The sequence below is a fragment of the Dermacentor silvarum genome, chromosome 8, assembly GCF_013339745.2.
Source record: "Dermacentor silvarum isolate Dsil-2018 chromosome 8, BIME_Dsil_1.4, whole genome shotgun sequence".
In the NCBI taxonomy this organism is placed as follows: Eukaryota; Metazoa; Arthropoda; class Arachnida; order Ixodida; family Ixodidae; genus Dermacentor; species Dermacentor silvarum.
The window spans coordinates 29,306,654-29,320,562 of record NC_051161.1 but is presented as its reverse complement, the minus strand read 5'-3'; the positions used below and the strand labels follow the sequence as shown (position 1 = coordinate 29,320,562).

Here is a 13,909-nt window from a genome sequence, read left to right as displayed (position 1 = left end):
CGCTGTAGCTTCTGAGATTGCACGCAGTGCCACCAAGTTGACGCACCGCAAACTCTGCACCACTGTGACATTTTCGTGGCCTCCGCGATCGAAGGCCACGACCACCGTACACTGTACTGCTTCACCCTGAAGAACACTGGAGACATGCCTAAAAGCATGGTCATCCTAGCATGGTCGGAAGCGAGTGACTGTACTTGCAGTCCCTAAATCCGCGTGTGGCGCTTGTTCATTCGGTGGTCGAACATTCGCTGTGGTCTGTCTGGAGGCAGGGGGATGCGCATGCTGCCATGCGCCCTGTTCAGATCGCGCTTTCCGTGCTTCGAAAGTTCGAATGCGCCCTCCTTTTACGGCTACTAGATTGAAGTGTTCATTGTAGCAGTATGTCGCTTTCAAAAATGTTCGTTATATTTAGACTTAGCTTCAATAGGCAGGGTCAGAAAATCATTAATGCCGTGACATGTCATTATAACCAATAGATTGGTATATCTGGAGGCATTATAAATGGGTTCAACTGTAGTCGACATTTATTTTTTCGTTGTTATTACTGGCATTTATTATTATTGTTATTAAATATGAAGGAAATAGGTAACTGTAAACAGGTGACCACTACCTCTGAAAAGCTTGTTGATATAGTAGACTACCGTTAATCCTAAAATTGGCCTTCATCGGATAATTAGAACTTGACCAGTCAGCACGCTCTTACCTGACCCCTACGGTGGCCCTAATAGCGACCCCACTAGTCGCAGCGTCTGTCTCAGTGGAGCTTAGGGCACAGTGGATGCTAGAGCACTGCACGGGCTGATTTTTTCAGCCCGGGCCAGGCCCGGCCTGTTTCATGTTGGGCTGCCCGCCCAAGCCCGACCAAACTTTTTATGGCGATACCCGGGCCCAGGCTGGGCCCGGAAATAATCTACGTTACCCGCCGGCCCGCCACCCCTTTACCTAGGCCCGGCCCGAGCCCGGCTCGAAACTGGCCCGAACCCGGCCCGATACCGAAAAAGATCACCGAGCGGCATTAAAAAAAATAAAAGAAAAGAATGACTTTATTCTTAAGGCATAAATACATAGCATATGCAATTATGAACACCATTTCAGCGGTCTGAACGCAAGTACTAGCGCGCGAAGTAGTACGAATGACCCTGCCGAGCAGTAGCACCAGCAGTTTCCAACGGCGCAACCTTGATGCGGCCCAATCCACTTCTATCGCAGCACCGCCACAGTATTTTTCCACGTCAGGCACCTCACTGCGAAGCATGCGCCGCCCCAGCCGCTCGTCCCATTCAATCGTATACTATACTATAGCAGAAGCGCAGCCACGACCGATCGTGTGCGCAGTGCATGGATGTAGTAAATGGAGAAAGCTGCTCATTCCTCCATGGTGCAGCGTAATGCGCTGCTGCTAGGCGGCCGGTTGAGAACATGCGTGCAATCATGGATAGACGCAGTGCCATATTTCAGCCGCGTGACGAATTATCTTAACTTACCAGTCATCGTTTTACCAAATCGCCTTTGAAGAATCAGCAATTCGCAAACGCGCTTGTACCGCACCGAAAGCATTAATTACATTGATTTAGGTAAAGAATACAATGGCATCCTTTGGTTTGAGGCGACTTCGGTCTTTCTGAACTTTTACATTCTGTTCAAACAGCGCAAAATATGATGGAAGAAGAAAGGGGAAGTACACAGAAGTAGGACTACTAGCTTCCAGCTACGGGGCAACAGGTTTTTCAGAGTCGAGACACGCGAGGATATCTCGCTGCACGTTACATACACACCACGAGAAAGTCCGAGCCTCGGTCAAAAAGCACAGGCTGTGCCCGAGCCCGTGAAAAAACCGTCCTACCCGGCCCGGCCCGGGCTTTCGGGTATGCCCGAGCCCGTGCAGTGCTCTAGTGGATACATTGAACACACGCCATCTCCCGTCAAAAATGCCTATTTTCGACCTGCCCTAGGAAGATTTTCAAGCAATAACCATAGCTCACAATGTCCGATTACAGTATTTACCTGATTCTAATGTGTGGTATAATCAGATACAAATCCAAAGCCACCTTCGCAGCATTTGTATGCTATACCACAGGACACAGATGTATTGCGGCGGCACTAAATTAAAAAAAAAAAAAAAAAATGTGTGGTGAGGCTAACTTTAGGAAACTGGCTGCCATTGTGCAACAAATAGTTTGCTTGCTAAAAATCAGCTGCGCGCTACATTTCTACTTTGGACACGTAGAAAGTGGGCGCCCATTTATTTCGAGGGCACGTTAGATTCGGACAAATACTGGCAAAGATACAGTAGTGTGTTCTGGCATTTTTTTCTGCGTCTTGTTTAATTCAAGCTGCCTGATAATTCGGTCAATTTTGCCTGTCCCATCAGGCTCAAATTAAGGAAAGTTGACTGTATTTTTCTCGAGTGGCCGTTACTAATAGTGTTTAGTTTTTCATTAGTGTTGTGGCATTCTTTAGATAATTACTAAAATGTTCTGAAAGGAATTCATGTTTCAATTCAAATGGTCGTTGCAAGTTTTGTTTATGAATTTTGAAACAGAATTGTTGGTGGTATGGTTCTGCGTCAACATATTTGTTGTTGCCAACATGCGCAGCCACGGCCGAAGCCAAAGTTGCAGAAGCGAGCACCAGCCAAGGACGAGGCTGGCAATCCGTCCACAGCAGCCAGCCAGGGAGCCTCAGGCACGGCCGACTCTTCAACCAAAGCAGCCAGCGGCGTCAAGAAGGTGCCCAGAGGTGGGGCCGATGCTGGAAAGCAGCCCGAGCGCAAGGTTCGTACGTGTTGAGTGCAGGCTGGAAGAATTCATACAAGGTCACGGGCATAGGTCAGCAGATTATGCAGATACTTACTCATGTCCACTCACTAATATATTCGTAAGCTATGTACTAATCGCTCATACTTACGTGCACTCACATTCATCAGCACCCACTCACATTCCTACTCATGCTCACCAACACTCACTCGCATTCATAATTGCTTCCATTCACATTTACCAGCACCCACTCGTGCTCATAAGTGTCCTCAACTCCCACTGACCAGCATTTGTTCACATACACAGTCACTCACGTTCATACTAGCGTCTACTCAAAATCACTATCACTGACTTTCATTGGTACTCATATTAACCGGCACTCACTCCAGTTATACTCCCATCCACTCAAACCCGCCAGCACTAACGCTCTATCTCATGCCTGTAAAATCATGAAGGACCGAGTATGAGTAACTGTACTTCTGAGTATGCCAACCTATGGTCACTGGTTCATATCCAGACTGCATCCTGTTGAGGGCGAGGCCTTCTGCTATGGCATTTGTCCCTGTCGTGTGCTGATGCATTTAACCCATAAATCAATTGATTCATCAATCAGTCAGTCACTGAATCTTCTTAATGTTGGAATATAAGCTTTAGGTTTACTGGAGTTAGTTTTTTATTATTTGGTCATTAGGCACAGCTTACCTGCCGAGGTGGTTTAGTGGCTTTGGCGTTGCACTGCTGAGCACAAAGTCGTGGGATCAACTCCCAGCCGCGGCATCCACATTTTGATGGGGGTGAAATGCAAAAATGCCCTGGTACCGTGCATTGGGTGCACGTTAAAGAACCCCAGCTTGTCAAAATTAATCCAGAGCTCTCTACTATGACGTGCCTCATAATCATATGGTGGTCTTGGCACGTAAAACCCCTAAATTTAATTAGGCAACAGCTGCACAAGTTGGCACCACGCAAGCATGATTCTTTATGTATGCGAAAGCATAGGACCAAGTATGAGCGATAATGTGTTGACGGTGTCTCGGGTGCTGTGGGCATGGTAAAGAATGTCCTATGCGAACCTTTGAATGTGACAGTTGTTCTTCACGCTAGAACATGTCTTATTACGAATACTAGAACGAATATTATAACGAATGCATATATGTAACGAAATGTCAGATAAAACAAAGTAAAAGCAAAGTTTGGTTGGTCCATGCTTTGTTTCAATGGAGCTTTATTTGTACAATGAAACGAAATGAAACGAAAGATTCGAAATGAAAGACTCGCCTAATGCAAGGATTTTCTGTCTGGCATGTGTGTGTGGCTTTTCCTGTCAGTAAATGAAGATTCATTCTACAGTCAACCTTATTATAACAAAAACTTATCCGACATCAAAATACCTGGTTACATCCGATATTCATTATAAGCATATATTTTGTTACATGCTGATATCAGCGAGAAACAATTTTGTTATATTTGATAATTTGCTATATCAATGTATGACTGTACTTTTTTGAACGATGCTTTTGGGCTAACTTGGTGGGTCATATGCCAAACACTTCTGCGGTCGCATTTCAAATTCGTTTGCAGTGAAGCTGTGTAAACGATGGAAAACATCTTTCCCCCAGGTGCGGCCCATGAAGAAGGTGCGCCGGGAGGACTCTGGGTCAGGTGGCGCTGCCCCTGTTGACAAGGTGGTGAAACGACGGCGAGTGGCCCATCGCCCGCAGAATGCATCGTCGTCTGCAGAGACATCCGATGTGGCTGATGAAGTCTGCTCTGCACCAGAATGTGTCCAACCTCAAGGTAGGGGCATTTACTGTCAGACCCTTGAATCATTTTGTTTAATTTGAATGGAACTTTGTGCTAGCCAAGTCTAGAATTACTGTGAGTCTACCATACCATCAGTCAACTATAATTGCAAACTTGGTGACACTACAGGGAGCTGCTTCAGATATTTGGAGGCTGCATAGACACCCCCCTCTCTTAATTTTTTATACTTCTCTGGCTTACCAACCTAATGTGAGACAGGCACCCTGTCGCACATACTTGTGAGTGTGTGTGTGTGACTACAGTGACACCTCGTTACAAACACCACATTAACAAACTTTTAAGAAATCCCCTGCTGACTACTTATATTTAATGTAAAATTATTTCAGTACTACGAACTTCAGAATACCGAACATTTAAAAATTACGATCGTTATTCTGTTTCCGTGTCACGTAACAATGCCTTAGTACTATCAATTGATATTCCAAACTCTGGGAATTCTTAGATTTGAGTGTATCCTTCATGGCAGCTGGAAAAGTAGGCTAGCAGACAAGGTGCAGAAAGTGGACGCTGCTGCACATTGGCTTGGAAAACCTGAGGCGGCGCCAGAGGAGAAAAGCGCGGGAAGGGACAATTTTTTTCTCTGTTGCGGAGGTGATGACACATCAGGTTTTGTGAGCACATGCTCTGCCCAAATAAGTGTCGCCTAGCAACGGAGGCGCGTCTCTTCCTCCTTTTGCCCTTTCTCTGCATGCTTCTTCTGCGGCCAAACCAGCTAAACATGCCGAAAAATGTAACCTCCACGCTTGCAGGGATGACTCCCGTCGCCGTATCTGGAGGCTGTTGTTTACGTGAGCTTGTGCTTTGCAATAGTTCAGGTGTACGCCTGGAGCGAGACAGTTGAGGTGTCCATGCAAGGATTGTAAAAACATTGCGCTTGGAGACGACATAGAGCTTACATTTTGTCGGTGGTTCTGTTTTGCACGCACCACTCCTACTACAGTGTAGACCACTTATAACGTAAGTCGCCGGTGTCACGAATATCCGCACTAAAGCGGTACCACACTATAACCAAAACAACTATTTTATTGCGATAATGAACACTCCAGGCGCATTTCTGCCGTGCTGTCACCGTGCTCTAGGTTTCGTATTCTCTTACGAAATAATTAACAAGCACGGCGTCATGTGCGCACAAGCAAACATGAACACATCTTGCTCGTTGACCGCGGAAACGAACTGTCAAAACGATAGAGTGACGAAGCGCGGCGAGCGAATTGACCTTCGTGCTATTATGCCCTCCGCTTCAACTGCAACCTATAAGTGCGAAAACACGGCGCGCGGCGGACTTTCCGCGTCGCAGATTGCTTTCAAGATAGGGCCAAGGCGATCGTATTGCCAAAGTGGGTCGTCGCAGATTACGTCCTGCTTCAGTCCACTGAATCTCTTGTTCCGCATTGCTTCACTGGCGAAAATCCTCTCCTTCTGTTTGCGCCAGTCCCGAAGGCAAGTTTCGGATTCTCCGAACGGCACGCTTTCCGTCCGTCTCCGCATACATGATCACTTTCCTTTTAAATGCGGCATCATGATAACTAGGTACTTCATACTGATAGAGCAGACGCAGAGGACGTGAAGACAGACAGTAGACTATTGCCTAAGCATGTGTACTGCAGCACATGGAGGAAGCTACGGTAGCTAGGCTCGACACGCGTGCGAGGCGGCCATTTTGAAGTGCCGGCAGCTATATGGTACCGTAAAAACCGGAATATAGGTAGAACTTTTTTCAAAAAAACATTGCGAAAAGTCGACCCTCGTCTTATATACCGGACATTGGCGGAAGAACTATGGAAGTCTTGCAACAATGAGCAGATGAAGTAAACAGCCGCCTTCGCCATCGCATTTAGGCTGCTTTTTCACATTTTTTCAAAATGAGCGGAAGCCGACGGTAATTCACCGTTGCCTTCAAGAAAAAGGCATTGAGTACGCGGAAGCCCTCGCAACCCGCCAGGTTGCCGTGGGCTTCGTATCGTGCGACCATCGACCCGCGTGTTTGTCAGTACCTTATCATCACGGCACGGAGCAGCATTTAAATAAATACTGTCACCATTGTGCAACCGGCTGAGTCGCATTTGTTTAACGGTAAGGGTGTCTTTCGGTACTTTTGCCATTGAAAAAGATTTTTTTCATTTTTAGAATTGGTTAGTTGGGGGGTCGACCTATAGTCCGGTTTTTACGGTAACACAGATTTAGGGTCGCACTCTATTCTAACGCGCACGCAATTTTTGCACCTGTTTTATCGGAAAAAAAGTGTGCGTTAGATTCAAGTAAATACGGTATTTGTATCTTGAGGGGAGAGTTTGCCATCTAGGTTGACTGCCGAACTTCCAGGCAGCCACACTGTAACAGTATTTCGTGTCCCGCAACTGCACTATAAGCGATACGCGTATACATAGAGTGCTATGGGAAAATTAACGGGAGTCTGAAAAGACCGTATTATATCCAGTCCTGCACTATAAGTGGTGACGTTATAAATGGTCTATACTGTATACGGTGCTTCAGTGGTGCATGGTGGTGGGAATCTATGGAAAATGGCAATTGCACGGCCCGAGAGCCAACAGCAATGTTTTTGTGGATAGCTCATACAGTGACAACTGATGGGTTGATGGGCGGAATGGTTAATTTTGGGGCTTTCACTATGACGATCTTTCAGAAAAGCAAACAACTTGCCACACTCCCCTGAAATTTGTTATATGGAGATTTCACTGTATGAGTTGCATCTGCTGTCACAGATAAACAAACATGCTCATTGAAAGCACTTGTCTTTCAACTTGTCCAACTCGCGACCAGTGAATAGAGTGAATTACCCTGGGAGCCATTCACTAATTCTTTATTCAGATTTTCAACGTCGTTGCCTTGAAGTACCCGCACCAGCTTGTTGTGACATTATGGATTTTGACTGGTTCTGTTTGGTCCTAGCTATTCTTTTGTTAGTAAAGATGAACTACATTGTATATTGAAAGAGCCAGAGATTGAACTTGCAACAGCCCAAATACAAGAAAACACTTTGAAATCTATGATGTCACTTAATGTAATGGTGCTGGGGTTTGTGCGCGAAATTCAAAATGTGCAGTTATGGCCTTCGTTGTCTTTTATAGTTAACATTTTACTTTAATATAATTAAAATAGGAAATAGCCTAAACTGCTTTAGTGGAAAACAGGAATCTTGCCAAGATCAGAGCAGTCACAGTAATTTGTGTTCTTTTGCAGGTGAGGCGGTAAACTGGGTACAGTGTGATGGAGGCTGCGAACAGTGGTTCCACCTGCTGTGCGTGGGTCTGAGCATGAATGAAGTGAAGGACAGTGAGGACTATTACTGCCCACAGTGCAGTCAGCCTGATGCTAAAGCTTCGAGTCGCAGCAGTCAACATGACATCAGTGGGAACGGGGAGTCGTCAGAATTGCCTGACGAAATGGCCGACTCTGCATCGCCAGTGCCAGCGGAAGCCGAAGATTCCAACGGCGTAACTGTTCCCACAATCTCTGAGCCTCCGACTGCCGCTGCACTCGTGACAGCAGCCGTGTGAAGTGTTGTCTAGTTTTGTTCTTGTTGAAATGAGTGAGGGGGTTGGGGGGATGCTGTCGCGTTTAAAGAATTTAAGGAAACGCGTCCTCACAAAAGGTTGAGCCTCAGGTATGGATGATGTGCTGTAAAAGTTGGGGAATGATGCGTGTTGGATTGTGTTGTAGTGAGATTTCTAAGTTTGTGTGGCCGCGTCGTTGCGGTCGTTGTGGTGTTCATTATTTCGCGTGTGTGTATCGGGGCTTGCTCACGGCTGAACGGGGACATGTGAACTGATTTATGGAGGAGGGCCTATTTTATTCCTACCCACTTGTGCGGTCACCAGCTCATAAGCCTTTCCACCCTCGATCCTCTTTTATAGCAGAATCGGAAAGCGTCCCCCGTTTGGCGTGGTTTTTCCTTTTCATCTTTTTCATTACGGCATGACTTGAACTGCCGGTGTTTCTTGCTCTATGGAGCATTCTCGCGCACTTCTGTTTTTTCATCAGTAATATTTTTTTCTGTTCTTTCGCTGCATATGCTGCTCTCTCTTGTTTAACATAGCATACTGCTGCATGAGCCCTGCGTGCACATCTCGTCTATTGGTGCGTTTAGGTGAGTGTGTTGTGCTTGCTTCACTGAGGAAGCGTTATTGTATACACCTTGGTACGTGGCATGCACTTGTGCACGCACACACACCACACACACACTCGAGGTAAAACCTGCCAGCCTTCCCTCCTAGACAAACCGTCAGCAGCCAGCACCTTTTGTACATATATACATACATTTAATGTCATATATGACCTATACGAAAACCATAAAAATAACAAAAAAAAGGATAAAGACCTGTATTATTAGATGATCATGGTGCTTGCTGTTGTTCCTCACCATGTGGCCGCATTGTGTTCGTTTGTCACTTCTGGTTTAGTGTGTACATGTACAGTCAGCATGCGGGACGTCACACAAAAGTAAGAGCAGATAGAGCTCTGTGGCACAAGCAACTCTAATCACGCAGACGTCTTGGCGATATTAAAGCTGCAGTTCCTTTTAAACAGTGGTGCCCTGTTAACCATTTATTCGACGTTGTCCTAGCACGCACCTTTTCATTCGTACAGCCCCCATGCAACCCCTTTTGTGTGTTTCGCTGGTGCGTCAATAGTCATGATGAGGACGAACAAAACAAAAGCAATTGCACTGTGCACCCTTCTGTGACAAAACTTCATTGAATGGGGGCCAAGATTGACTCTGGGTGTACACCTTTTCGTTCATCTTCTTGGCATTTGCATCAACGAGGATATGGCACTACATTTCTCATTACCGCATTCATCAGCTTGCTTGTACCACTTGTATGATAGGTTTGAAGCTCTGGCAGAGAAAAAAAGCCAAGTTTTATTTATTTTCATTGTGTTATATTGTGGCTCCAAGGTTAAGTGAGTGATGAGGTTTCAAACCCCCCTTCCTTTATTGTCTTTTTTTTTTTTAGGTATGGTTTTGTGCAATCCTTGTTTTGTACTTTTTTTGCGTCTAGTAGCAGTGGATCACATAATCGTGACCTTTTTTTTTTTTCTGTTTGAGCCTTTTTGGTTACAAAGCAAACTGACAAATCATGTTAGAACATGTATGTGCACCTTGCATGGAATCGTAGTTTTTTTTTCGTCGTGTGATTGTGCAGGTCTGTTAAAGTGCATTTATCAAAGGCTCGAGAATTCTTTCATGTCGGCAATAGCGTGGTTTACACAGCAGAGAAAACGTTTTTGTTCCTGTTTGATATGTGATTGCACTTAAACTGCTGTTAGACAAGAAAATACTTGGAACTAATTAGGTCTATCTGTCTCTTTTTGTACATATGCAGTAAAAATTTTCTGGAGAACGCTGTGTTTTGTTTTTCTTTTCTTAGTAGCTGAACATCTTGCAAAACATATTCATATCAATGTTCTTGTTCATGTGTTGATGTAAATGTATTGCTGAATTGGCTGCCGAATAAACACGCCTATTTTGCAGACTGTACAATAGGGCACATACAACTAACTGTTAAATGTAAGTACTGCTTTTGCACAATTTTAATGGCAGGAGATGGAGGCTAAAATTCACATCTAACAACTTAGAAATGCCCTGCATTCGTGAAAGTAAATATGCGCTGCGCAATTAAATTGTGATGAGCCAAATGTTGCAAAAGAGTACCAGATATAATACCTAATGGTTTATCGCACATGAAAGGTGCTAAAGAAGTGAATGAAGCTGCATCTACAACTCTCTTGGCTATTTTTGAACGCATATTTTGAACAAGTGGCAAGTTTGGCAGTTTGTGCTGTTTCGTATGTTTGGGTAATAGGTTTGAAGCTCTGGCAGAGAAATTTATTTCATTTTATGTTTCGTACTTGCCCATTTCATTCAGCATAACGTACAAGGTAAGCCATGTCGCGAAAAAAAAAAAAAGTTCTCTAGACTGAAATGGTGGCATCATGCGTGAACGTAGGGGTAAAACACCATGCATGTTCTACCGAGCAGCCTTGTTATGAAGTACTTTCTGCTTCGGCAATGTGTACTGGCATGAAAAAGCACTTTCACGCAGGTGGCCTACCTGACTGCATATACAAATGCTGAAATTTGAATACGCGTGCGTGTGTGCCTGTATAAGGCTCTTCGACGAGCTCGCATTGCATGCACCATATAGAAGTATATTCACGTGTATGTCAAAAAAATGTCTATGTGGAATAATCTTGAGTGATCCATTGTAGGGTATCCGAAACGGGTTCGACATCCTTGTGACATCCGTGGTAGGATATGTGATACTCGACGTCCGGTGGATCTAGTTATTTTGTAACTGAAATGGTGCTTGGAAATTGGGCCATGATTCGGACGAAGTGTTTTCGCAGGGTATGACCAGCAAAATGTCCTGGGCCTGTGTTGTTCTGTTGTGAGCTCGTAAAGGTTTCTAAAAAAAAAAAAAAAAGACGACTTCCTTGGAGTAAAGGCCATGCTTTAGTGTACTGAAAGTGATTGCAGCAGGAGCCGGAAAAACATCGCGCTGCTCCATTTCGGAGGCCGTCGAAGACTGCAGCTGGCATCCTCTGGAAGATGTTACCACAGATGTTACCAGCAAAGTGGTCCTGACGGTAACTAGCTCCCTCCATGGTAGCTAGAAGCCCAACACCCAAAGGTTGTTCATAGAATAAAGAACCAACTTACCAACTTACTCTGGGGGATCGACCATGAATCCAGAGGCTCAAAGGCGTCTAAATCGAACGGAAACATGTCAATTTTAACTTTGCAATTGCCCATAGAATTAATCAATGCATTGAATTAATTAAAAAACTATTGCATGGATGGATGGATGAGGCTGAACCCTTTAAATCGGGCCATGGCTATTAACATAATTTGTACTTTGTGGTGGGTGAAATTTCACCCCTGCCTTAATTTTATCCACCAATCAGATAACCTCTGTTTGGTTATTTCTACCCGCTTAAAGTCTATTTTGCCTTCACTGTCCCTAAACCCCAATGCTTTGAAAAAATCAGCCCCGTTGCCTTGCACTGTAGGGTTAAGCCCCTTACAGAAAAGTATGAGGTGTTCAGCCGTTTCCTCTTCTTCTCCACACGCACAGCACAACGTGTCTATACCTTGGTACTTGACTCGGTACATCTTAGTCCGCAATACTCCCGTCCTGGCTTCAAACAACAAAGAGCTTCCCCTAGAATTATCGTAGATATTTTCTTTGGCAATTTCTTGCTTGAAAGTTCGGTATGTGCCCAGTGCTGATTTCGCCTGCATCCCTGTTTTCCACAGACCCCTCTCTGTTTCCTTAACCTTTTCTTAACCGCTGTTTCCTGGTTTGCACCCCTCCTGCAGTCCAAATATTTGATTGACAGTTTTCTGATCAGCTTCCTCCATTTGTATCAACATTCCTCATGTACAAATAACTGAAAACTCTCCTTGCCCACCGCTTTTCTGCCATCTCTCTCAATCGCTCCTCAAATTCTATCTTGCTGCTGGCTTCCCTGCCCTCGAATGACGTCCATCCCATGTCACCCTGTACCCCCTGATTTGGTGTTTTTCCGTGTGCTCCCAGAGCCAGTCTACCTACCCCTCGCTGCTTAACTTCCAACCTTGCTCGAACCTCTGATCTCATGCACAGCCGCATTGCCGAAAGTCAAACTAGGGACCATCACCCCTTTCCAAATCCCTCTCACCACTTCGTACCTATTGTAATTCCACAGTGCCCTATTTTTCATCACAGCTGCATTTCTGCTACCTTTAGCCGTCACATATTTTTCATGTTCCGTTAGGTACTCAGCCCGTTGTTTATCCACACTCCAAGATATTCACTGTACTTATCCACCACCTCCAGCGTAACCTCCTGTATCCTATGCTCGCTGCCCTGATTATCATTAAAAGTCATGACTGCCGATTTTTCTTTACTAAACTTCAAACCTAAGCTATCTCCCTCTTTACCACAGATGTCCATTAATCTCTGCAAGTCTTCCTTGCTGTCAGCCATAAGTACAATGTCATCTGCATACATCAGTCCTGGTAATGACTGTTTAATCCATTCTCCCTGCTTGAAATAGGAAAGGTTGAAGCCAAGTCCGCTCCTCTCTAATTTTTTCTCTAATCCTTGTAAATACAGCATGAACACAGAGGTGACAGAGGGCACCCCTGCCTAAGCCCCTGCTGTATCTCTATAGGCCCAGATACCTTGTTTTCCCATTTATAAGCACCCTGTTACTTTTATAGATATCTTTTAAAAGATTTCTTACTCCATCTTCCACCTCTAGAGTGCCCAGTATGTCCCACAAATCCTTTTGGATTACACTGTCATAGGCTCCCTTGATATCCAGAAAGGCAAGCCATAGGGGCCTGTGTTCCTTTTCTGCTATTTCAATACACTGTGTCAATGAGAACAGATTATCTTCTAACCTTCTTTGTTTTCGGAACCCATTTTGTAGTTCCCCCAGCACCTCCTCGCTCTCCACCCATGCCTGCAGTCTGTCCTTTATAATCTGCATCACCACCCTGTAAACCACTGACGTCACTGTTATGGGACGGTAGTTGTTTATGTCGGCTTTGTCCCCCTTTCCTTATATATCATGCTCATCCTGCTCAGTCTCCACCGTCAGGGGCTTTACCGTCATTATCATTTTGCTCACTGCCTCTCTTAATGCTTTCTTAGATTTTGGGCCCAATGTCTTTATCAACATAATTGGGATGCCATCAGGACCTGTCGACGTGCTACTAGGAACCCTCTTCTCTGCCCTTTCCCACTCGCTTTGTGCCAGTGGAGCCACTGCACTGACTAGTCCATCCTCACCTGATTGAGCACATGCTATGTTTCGTTCTTTAAATTTTTCTGTCATCATTGTTCTTATATGTTCCATTGCCTCATCTCCCTCTAGTCGACACCTTGAGCTGTAACTATAAACCTCTGCTCTAGGCTAGTCTTATTACTCAAGGAGTTGAGATGTTTCCAAAATTTCTTCGCTGCTTTTCTATCCTTTTTGTTTACTTCTGACAACCATTGGCTCCCCTTTCTTCTGATCTTCTCATTGATCAAATTGGATGCTTCCCTTCTACAGTTTAAGAAGTTGTTCCATTTTCTGCCTACATCAGCTTCTGGTTCACCCCTGCTTTGAATATCTGTGTTCCCTGGATTCTTCCTGGCGTTTCTCTATGGCTTCTTAACCTCCTCATCCACCAGCTCTTGGGTTTACGTCTTCTGTTCCCTTTTGTCCTGACTCGTACCTAGTAAGCTCTAGCTCAAATAGTCCTGTTAAATTTGCATATGTCCATTCTGTTTTTGTATCCTCTGAAATTACTTCCTCAATTTGCTGGGTTCTAT

The 13,909-nt window shown here is 44.8% G+C and overlaps 1 protein-coding gene across 18 annotated transcripts in view; it reads left to right on the top strand.

Moving 5' to 3' along the window:
• Positions 1-13,909, top strand: part of LOC119460942 (lysine-specific demethylase 5A) — a 115,208-nt gene that overhangs the window by 61,198 nt on the left and 40,101 nt on the right. Inside the window, exons 31-33 of one of the 18 annotated variants that reach the window (XM_037722086.2) lie at positions 2,598-2,774; positions 4,376-4,553; positions 7,782-9,943. The exons of 15 other annotated variants lie outside the window; for them this stretch is intronic. In XM_037722086.2, coding sequence (XP_037578014.1) covers positions 2,598-2,774; positions 4,376-4,553; positions 7,782-8,098 — 672 coding nt within the window. In that variant the 3' untranslated portion in view covers positions 8,099-9,943. Of the gene's footprint in view, positions 1-2,597; positions 2,775-4,375; positions 4,554-7,781; positions 9,944-13,909 lie in introns of those variants that run through there. 2 more of the 18 variants (XM_049672805.1, XM_049672806.1) reach the window with 2 other exon arrangements.